This window comes from Rhinopithecus bieti, unplaced genomic scaffold (genome assembly GCF_001698545.2).
Source record: "Rhinopithecus bieti isolate Rb0 unplaced genomic scaffold, ASM169854v2 scaffold_36959, whole genome shotgun sequence".
NCBI lineage: Eukaryota > Metazoa > Chordata > Mammalia > Primates > Cercopithecidae > Rhinopithecus > Rhinopithecus bieti.
The window spans coordinates 131,174-141,109 of record NW_016816945.1 but is presented as its reverse complement, the minus strand read 5'-3'; the positions used below and the strand labels follow the sequence as shown (position 1 = coordinate 141,109).

General features: G+C 51.8%; 1 protein-coding gene across 1 annotated transcript in view; it reads right to left on the bottom strand.

The window, feature by feature from the left end:
* The window catches only part of LOC108517541 (vegetative cell wall protein gp1-like), a 38,049-nt gene that overhangs the window by 758 nt on the left and 27,355 nt on the right, over positions 1 to 9,936 (bottom strand). Inside the window, exons 2-4 of the mRNA XM_017855528.1 lie at positions 5,113 to 5,307; positions 4,347 to 4,405; positions 7 to 377 (exon numbers count right to left, since the gene is read on the bottom strand). Coding sequence (XP_017711017.1) covers positions 7 to 377; positions 4,347 to 4,405; positions 5,113 to 5,230 — 548 coding nt within the window. The 5' untranslated portion in view covers positions 5,231 to 5,307. The remainder of the gene's footprint in view (positions 1 to 6; positions 378 to 4,346; positions 4,406 to 5,112; positions 5,308 to 9,936) is intronic.

Below are 9,936 nucleotides of genomic sequence, written 5' to 3'. Positions count from 1 at the left end.
CGGGGCCCATGGCCGGACCCGACGAGCTGGCGCAACAGTGGGGCCGGGGGTCCCGGGCACGGGGGGATCAGAGGTGGAGAGGCCGCTGCCGGACAGGGCGGGGCGCCGGGAGGGGCGGGGCCGCGGCCGGACGGGGAGGGGCACCAGGAGGAACGGGGTGGGCGCTCGGCGTCTCCCGCGCCCAGACTTGGCCGCGGGCGCCCCCTGGTGGCCGCAGAGAGCTTAGGCGCTGGCGGCCGAGGGTGCTGGAGAGGGGCGGAACTGGGGTCGCAGCAGGAAGGCGGGAAGTCAGAGAGAGGAGGTTCTCGCAGCCAGGGGGGTGCTCCGGCAGCGGACGCGTCGGCGGGGCAGACAGGAAAATAGTTGAAAAGGGCGACCTGGGGGAGCAGAGACAGGATCAGAGCCCGAGAAGGGCAGGAGCAAGGGATGTCCAAGGGACCTGGTGGCAGGCCCTTATTCTGCGGCAGCCCCACTGACCCAGGGCGTGGCCAGGGCCAAGTCACGTCCCTCTCTTCCCCGGTCCTCCCTGTCTCGACCCCACTAAACAACAGGAGGCAGAGAACCAGATACTGGCAAGGGAAGCCGACGGGAGAGATGGAGGGGCAGGGGAAAGGGGCTGGGGGGCAAGGCAAGATGAAGCAGGCAGGGACCCAGTGCCTCAGTGGGACCGAGAGGCTGGGTCACTTCCCTCATCTGTGAAATGGGCACCATAGGCCGGGCGTGGTGGCTAACGCCTGTAATCCCAGCACTTTGGGAGGCCGAGGTAGGCAGATCACCTGAGGTCGGGAGTTTGAGACCAGCCTGACCAACATGGAGAAACCCCCATCTCTACTAAAAATACAAAATTAGCCGGTTGTGGTGGTGCATGCCTCTAATCCCAGCTATTCATAAGGCTGAAGCAAGAGAATCGCTTGAACCCGGGAGGCGGAGTTGCCGGCCACTGAACTCCAGCCTGGGCAACAAGAGTGAAACTCCGTCTCAACATACATACATACATACATACATACATACATACATACATAAGGACCGTGTAAAATCAACCCTGCCTCACCCCCAGCAAATAACTCAAATGTCTACTGGAATGTGGAAGTCCCACTACTGTCCTAACTACTAACTACTGTCCCACTACTGTCCTAACTCCTAACTACTAACTACTGTCCCACTACTGTCCTAACTCCTAACTACTAACTACTGTCCCACTACTGTCCATTTCTCCAAGGGTTGGGGCTGCTGGGAGCTGGCTCAGTCTGAAACCTGAGCCTTTAAAAATTGTATGGTGGGCCAGGCGCAGTGGCTCACACCTGTAATCCCAGCACTTTGGGAGGCCAAGGTGGGTGGATCACGAGGTCAGGAGATTGAGACCATCCTGACTAACAAGGCGAAACCCCGTCTCTACTAAAATACAAAAAATTAGCCGGGTATGGTGGGGCACCTGTAGTCCCAGCTACTCAGGAGGCTGAGGCGTGAACCCAGGAGGTGGAGCTTGCAGTGAGCTGAGATTGTGCCACTGCATTCCAGCCCAGGCGACAGAGCAAGACTCTGTCTCAAAAAAAAAAAAAAAAAAAAAAAAAATTGTATGGTGATATAAGGGCAAGGGTCAGATGAGCCACAACCTCTTTTTTCTCCAGAAAAATTGAAATAATTTTACAGTGAACACCTGTATGAACACTGATATGGGATGACCAAGTTGCTCCTGAAGAAGTGTGAGATGGGAATATAAGACAGTCCCCGATATCAGCCTAAAGACAGACAAATGGAACATGAAATAGGCCAGAAACTGACCCACACATCTAAAGATGGTGTACGTCAGAGGAAGCACTGTGTTTGTGGAGATAGAAGGAGGCAGTATCATGGACTGTTTGGTAAATTGTGCTAAGAAATTCAATTAGCCATTAGGAAAAGAAATGAAATTAGACCCCTATTACATACACATCATATACAAAATATTAATTCCATATAGATTAAAGACATAAATAAGAAAAGTAAAAGTTTAAGCATCGAAAAATTATTTATGTATTTGTTTATTTTTGATATAGGGTCTCTCTCTGTCATCCAGGCTGGAGTGCAGTGGTGCCATCTCAGCTCATTGCAACCTTCACCTCCCAGGGTCAAGGGATTCTCCCTCCTCAGCCGCCAAAGTAGCTGAGACCACAGGGGTGTGCCACCATACCCAGCTAATTCTTTTCTTTTTTTTTTTTTGTAGAGACAGGGTTTCACCATGTTGCCCAGGCTGGTCTCGAACTCCTGGACTCAAGGGATCTGCCTGCCTCAGCCTCCCAAAGTGCTGGGATTATAGGCATTAGCCACTGCACGTAGCTAGATTCTCTGTTCTGTTCCATCGGTCTATAGTAGTCTCCTCTTACCTGAGGTTTTAGTTACCTTCAGCCAACCAAGGTCCAAAAAAATATTAAATGGAAAATTCCAGAAATAAACAATTCATACGTTTTAAATTGTCTGCGTTCTGAATGGCGTGATGAAATCTCTTGCCCTTCCTCTCCATCCCACTCTGAATGTGAATGTTCCCCACGCTGTAAATGTTACCACCTGTTAGTCACTTATAGGCCTCAGAGTTATCAGACTGAAGAAACACAGTATGTGTTCAGCACTACCTGAGGTTTCGGGCATCCATGAGGATCTTGGAACGTATCGCCCAAGGATAAGGGATCACTACTTGGATACATTACTAACTTTTTTTGTTTTTTGTTTTTTGAGATGGCGTCTCGCTCTGTTGCCCAGGCTAGAGTGCAATGGCATGATCTTGGCTCAATGCAACCTCCGCCTCCCAGGTTCGAGCGATTCTCCTGCCTCAGCCTCCCAAGTAGCTGGGACTACAGGCGCCCACCACCACACCCAGCTAATTTTTATATTTTTAATAGAGACAGGGTTTCATCATGTTGACCAGGATGGTCTCGATCTCTTGACCTCGTGATCCACCCACCTCGGCCTCCCAAAGTGCTGGGATTACAGGCGTGAGCCACCACGCCCAGCTACTAATGTTCTTTCATATGTATGAAATCACTCTTCATAAGCTACAAAATGCACTGTGGAACCCCTGTGGTGCCTGTGGAGAGACTTGCTTCTCCAATTCTGTGACTGTTCCAGCCCATCTGTCAGCCCCAACAACAGGGTTGTAAGGATGCACCCTGTAATCAGCCAGGTCTTTGGCTCCATGTTCTGCCTGCCCCATCCCCACTTTCTCCCTACCCCTCACCCCATGGACCTAGTCACCCCTCAACATACACACTCCAACCAGATGCAGGTCCGTGTTCACGTTTGTCCTCTACCTAGAACACAATTCTGCTTCCCCACTAATATCCACATCCTAGCTTTCCATCAGTGGGAGCCAGAGCCCCCTTGCAAACTTGGTGGGTAACCAGTTCCCTGTGGTGTGTTCTTCCATGGGGTAACCCCTGGTTATCCCAGAAGGGACAAGAGCTGGAGGATGTCATCCCAATGTGGGTGGGTGTAGCTCAGCCCAGCCAGGGGCCTTCTGCTGCTTTTGGGGTGAGGAGGGTTAGGGAGTGGGTAAAGAAACAGTGAAGATTGGAGCCAGTGCTTGCGGGGGGCAGGGTGCAGTGTAAACCCAGGAAGTGAGGCAGCCAAGGATGGGAGATTGACTGCAAGGAGATGAGTGACCTTGAGGCCTTGCCTAGGAGTGGAGTGTCTGAGGAGGAGGGGACTGGAGGACCCCAGAAGGAAGGGAAGGGATGCCAGCTAAGAGACAAGCAGGCCACCCTGCTCCCAAGGACGGACGACAGGATGCTCAGCCCTGTGGGCTCTCTCTGGAGTAGCCCAACCTGCAGATCCAAGCTCCCAAGAGAGGGTGGGGAGCTAGAGAGGACAGGGCTGTCACTCTCTCGCTATGGGCCTCTGGGCAAGCCACTTCCATTTTCTTTTTTTTTTTTTTTGAGATGGAGTCTCGCTCTGTCACCCAGGCTGGAGTGCAGTGGCGCGATCTCGGCTCACTGCAAGCCCTACCTCCCGGGTTCACACCATTCTCCTGCCTCAGCCTCCTGAGTAGCTGGGACTACAGGCGCCCGCCATCACGCCTGGCTAGTTTTTTGTATTTTTAGTAGAGACAGGGTTTCACTGTGTGAGCCGGGATGGGATGGTCTCAATCTCCTGACCTCGTGATCCGCCCGCCTCGGCCTCCCAAAAGTGCTGGGATTACAGGCGTGAGCCACCGCACCTGGCGACCCACTTCCATTTTCTTGGCCTTCGTCCTCAGTTATAAAATGGGAGCCTGAACTAAATGACTTGGGAGGGCCTTTCATCAGACATGCTGTGATTCCAAGTAGCTTGTTTCTTGGGATATGAGGTTTCCTGGCCCTGGGCTGGGCAGAGACCTGCATGGAGAAGGCCCCAATTCCTCTGTCTCTTCGTGCTCTGTAAAGTTGCTGGGGACCTAGGAAGAAATAAAGGTATTAATGAAAGTGTGAGGCATGAATTATGTTAGCTCAGCGGTGGAAGCGGGTGGTGATGAGGATGAAATGTTTTAAAATTGGTACCAGGAATGGGGTGTATGATAAGGCCAGTGAATTCTGTGAACCTGAGCCCTCTGCTTCTCTTCCTTTGCTGTGAAATGAGTTATTTGGTCATACACCAGGCTGTGCAAATGCCATACAAATGGATGAGACATTCCATGAGTACACAGATGGTGATGCTGGCAGAAGGATGAAGGGCAGGGAAGGCAAATCCACATCTAGAATATGTGTCTGTTCCAGTGAGCATGAACCTGGGCCCCACCAATGAGGAAGAGGCCAAGGTAATCAAGCTGCCACCAGGTGGCAGGCTGGTCCCTGGGGAATGTGGCCACATGGGGCCCAGTGGCTTCATTTTGTACAAAAAGGGCCTTGAAGAAGACAATGCCTAACTCACCGGAATGTGTCACCATCAGTGGAGGCTTCAGCCCAGTGGCAACAGGGACGGCCAGGCCTGAGGTGGTGGTATTTTTTAGAACATGGAGGTCCCTAAGATCCCTTTACCTTATGGACATGAGCTCCAGCACATAAAATAAGTTGTCTTCAAAGATCTTAAAGTGTCCCTTGATTGCTTAGTTCCATCTGCCACCTCCCTCCACTCACCCAGATGCTCAGAGGGTCGACGACTCACTCAAGATCACACAGGGCAGATGCAAAGTAGCCGCAGAGTAATTGTGGCATGGACTACAAAGTGGAGGGGGTCCTGCTCCTTCCTTGGGCCCAGCTCTCAGGGACAGGGTGAGTGTCATGCCCACAAATGGATATCAAAGGTCTTCTCGGTGCCAGGCACTAGGCATGGAGCAGTGACCGTAACCAGCAATGGTTTCTGCCCTTGAGAACAGATAGAAAACTATAATCACATACACAAGCAAGATCATTTCAGGCCACGGTAGGTGCCACAGGAACGAGATGAAATAGCATCAGAGAGGGGCTGGTGGCCAGAGGCCACTTCAGCCTCATTACAGGGAAGGGAGACCCCTCTAAGAGCTGGTGTGTGGGGTGGCACCTGAATGGCAAGAATATCCAAGAGAAGGAACAGAGACTGCAAGTCAAAACAGCTGATACCAGCTGGGTACAGTGGGTCACACCTGTAATCCCAGCACTTTGGGAGGCCAAGGTGGGAGGATCACTTGAGGCCAAGAGTTCAAGACCAGCCTGGGCAACATAGTGAGACCCCCATCTCTTAAAAAAAAACCCACAAAAAATAAAAAATAAAAAAACCCCAATAGCTTCACTGTGTTCCAGGTACTCTTCAACATTCTTTTCATGAATTAGCTCATTTAATCTCATTCCAATCATATGAGGTAGTAAGATTATCACTGCCACTTTACAGATGGGAAATTGAGGCAGAGGTCAAGTAACTTTGCTAAGTTATAGAACCAGGACCCAAATCCAGGTAGTCTGGTTCCAGAGTTGGTGGGCCTACCCCTATGCCATTCTGCTCTGAGAGGTCACTGGCGCGGGAACAAGCTTGCCTGTGGAATCTGGAGTCTATTTTAGCTCTGTTTGGGGTGGAAATGGGAACCCATCCTTCCCAAGGGAAGTCTCCAGGCCCCTGCCAGCTAGCGCCAAAGCCATAGCAGGGGCCCCCAGCACCCCTCCAGCCCTCCCCTCCCCTCTGGGGGAGTCCTGAGGTCCCAGCTCCCTGCCCCCAGCCTCTGTGCTCACAGCTATCTGGGCCACATCATTCTAAAGGGATTTGGCTCTTGGAGACAACTGGAGACTGGTGAGAAAGGGCTTAGGGATTAGACAGTGATACCCAGGAAGGTAAGGGACTTAATCAGGGGTTCAAGTGTGGGAAGTAGGGTGGGGAGAGGATTTTGTTTCTTTGCAAAGCCAGGCTGGACTGAGGAAGTGAGGAGGAAGTGGGGCTCAGGGCAGGAGCCAGACAGGCTTAGTTTCTCACTCTCTGATGTGCCTTCAGAAGCAACACAGTAGTAATAATAATCCCTCACCTGTGTGCGCCCACCACTTCCCCAGCCATTACTTCACTTGCAATTTTCACAGCGATGGGATTAGTTCTCTCACCAGATCACAGACACCCAGAGGAGGCAGGTGACTTGAGGCGGCTGCAAGCCCCACAGGGCTGGGCTGGGAGGAGGGGAGGAGGCTGGGGCCAGGGCTTTTCTGCATGGCTACCCGCAGGCACAAAGGCTTTCCAGAGAGTTCATGCTGCCCTGGCCCCGTGGAAGTAGAGTGTTCCACAAATATTTGTTGAAGGGTTTAAAAGACTGTTCTTTCCAACTCTCAAATCGCAGAGCCAATCTCTTTGCCACTCCCTTCCCCCTGGCACCACAGATTCTGAGGCCAGGGCACGCAGGAGGCCTCTGATCTCAAGGCCAGTGCCCTCATTTTAATGAGGAAACAACCAAGGTCTAGAAGGCACGGGCCAGCAGCCCTGAGAAGACCCCCAAATGTGCGCCTTGCGGAATAGTCACGGCAGCACATTAAGCAAGAACATGGTCTCCAGTTCACACACCGGACTCCCAGTCCAGTGCTCCTTTCTGTGCCCAGAGCTGCCCCCCAGAAGAATCTGAAGCACAGGGCTCTGTCAGCACTAGGACTGCCACCCCAACGCTTCTCCTAGATCTCTGCGTGCCACCGGCCTTCTTTCAGTTGTTCACACTCTTGTGTTCCCCTAACCAAAGTCCCCAGCAAGATACATCCATCACAGAAGGCTGTCCCCTCCAGCCTGCCTGACCCGGGAGGCCTGGTTCTTCCTGTTGGGCCACGCTGTTCCCTGATAATTGCCACTACAATGCAAAATAGTCCACACCAAGGCCAGGAAAGGGGACATCTGGTTGGCAGAGGGTAGCTCAGGGAGAAGCTCCTGGAAACAGTATTTGATCAGAGTCTTGAGGGCTGGGGAAGACCTGGCAGGAGGATACAGGACACAGCAGCAACTCTCACAGAAGCAGGAGTGCAGAGGTGTGTCTAAAGGACAGTGGGAAGCTTCTCAGACTGAAATAAAGTGTGTGGAGGGGGCAAGTGGCCCTTGGTGCCACAGGGAACGCTGGGATAGGGTGGGGGTAGGCCTCAGATGCAGATCAGTGGGATTGAGTCGACTCAGGAAGGAACCAGGGAGCCATTGAAGATTCTTGAGCAGGGGTGCAACATACCTAGCAGGGAGGAAGAACTGTAGGGCAGGGATTAGGGGATAGAGAAAAAGTGGGGATGGGAGGGAGGGACTCTCTCTCGGTAGCCAGCTCCAAGGACTTCACCAGATTATTTATTTAGGTTTTTTGTTTTGTTTTGTTTTTTGAGACAGAGTTTCACTCTTGTTGCCCAGACTGGACTTCAGTGGCGCAATCTCGGCTCACCGCAGCCTCTGCCTCCTGAGTTCAAACAATTCTCCTGCCTCAACATCCCAAGTAGCTGGGATTACAGGTGCCCGCCATCAGGCCCGGTTAATTTTTGTATTTTTAGTAGAGACGGCATTTCACCATGTTGGCCAGGCTGGTCTCAAGCTCCTGAACTCAGGTGATCCGCCCTCCTCGGCCTCCCAAAGTGCTGGGATTAACAGGCATGAGCCACTAAGCCCGGTTAGTTGGTTTTGTCTTTTTTTTTTTTGAGACAGAGTCTTGCTTTGTCGCCTAGGCTGGAATGCAATGGTGCAATCTTGGGTCACTGCAGCCTCCAGTTCTTGGGTTCAAGCGATTCTCCTGCCTCAGCCTCCCAAGTAGCTGGGACTACAGGTGTGCACCACCATGCCCGGCTAATTGTTTTTTTTTGTTTTTTTTTTTTTTTTTTTTGGTATGTTTAGTAGATACGGGGTTCACCATGTTGGCCAGACTGGTCTTGAACTCCAGACCTCAGGTGATCTGCCCACCTCGCCCTCCCAAAGTGCTGGGATTACAGGCGTGAGCCACCCAGCCTGGGCCTATTTAGGATTTATATGATCACATTAACTAGCTGTTTTACGGTGGGCCGGAGGTAGGTTAAGTCTCAGTGGAGGAAGAAGAAAGAGGCAGCTGTTGAACCTGGGAGGCACAGGCCTGGGGAAGGGTTCTTTACTGAGGCTTTTATTTGGGTAACTTCAGATGTGGGGAGGGCTGTATCCTGTTGGGTGAAGGTGATCGTGTACTTTCCTGGGTAACTTCTGCAGGCAGTTCCCAGGCCCGTCCACACCTTGGCCTGGGAGCATTCGGCCTAGAAACCACAAACTTGGGTTTAAGTCCCAACTCTGCACGTGTCCACCTATGACCACCTCTCCCTCAGGCTCCTCAATAAGTCACCTGACCTGCCTACCTTACAGAATTGTCCCATGCTTAAGTGACAAGCTAGATCTGAGGTACCTTGTGAACTGTAAGTTGCTGAACCAGTATAAAAGGCTGTGTTTCTTTTTTATTTGTTTTTTCTTTTTTTGTTTTTTTTCTCTTATCTATTTAAGGCTGTGTTTCTTTTCTTTTCTTTTTTTTTTAGAGGGAGTCTTGCTCTGTCGCCCGAGACTGGAGTGCAATGGCATGATCTCGGCTCACTGCATCCTCTGCCTCCCGGGTTCAAGCAATTCTCCCATCTCAGCCTCCTGAGTAGCTGGGGCTACAGATGCACACCACCACACCTGGCTAATTGTTGTATTTTTAATAGAGATGGGGTTTCACCATGGTGGCCAGGCTAGTCTCGAACTCCTGACCTCAGGTGATCTGCCTGCCTTGGCCTCCCAAAGTACTGGGATTATAGGCATGAGCCACCGCTCCTGACCAAGATGGTGTTCTTCTATAATAGTTTCCTTTGAGTAGGCTCTACCCTGGAAAGAACAGCCTGGCCCTGGAAGGGTCTTATATAAAGATCTTAGCCATATATCCAGTAAGGAAGGCAGCCCTGTCCTGCCCCAAGCCAGAAGCCAGTGAGACTAACTAGGGCAGAACTGCCTGAAAACTCTCTGCAGAGGTGGGCATTGGGGGCCTCAACCCTCACTCTGCACCCTGCAGCAGACCTCTATGGTGGGGGCCACACCAAGGGCAGAGCAAAGTCCTTAAATGTCTTTAACAGGCCTGGTGCCTTTGCCTCTGGGTAAGGAGACAGACTGGGGACATTCTGCTTTCTCTCTCCCAGAGACTTGAGTGTTGAGGGAGCCGAGGCATGGCTCTGGGAGATGAGATGCCCACAGACTCCTGGGCCTAGCTCTGCATTAATTCCAGGCCATAAGGGGAGGGCACAGATAAGCACTTTCCATGTGCCAGGCAATGGGCACTCCACATCTGTCATGCCACTAACAACTTTGGATAAGCCATGCCTTGTCTGGGCCTCAGTTTCCCAAGCTGTTAAATGAGGTAAGTTGCATGATCCCTGAATGATCTGTTTCTCTCTCCCTCCCAGGGTTCTGCCAGCACCAGGATCTGTGGCTCTATTGGAGCGTTTCTTTCATTCATTCATTCAGGAAACATTTATTAATAATCCCTGTAGGCCAGGCACGGTGGCTCACACTTGTAATCCCAGCACTTTGAGAGGCCGA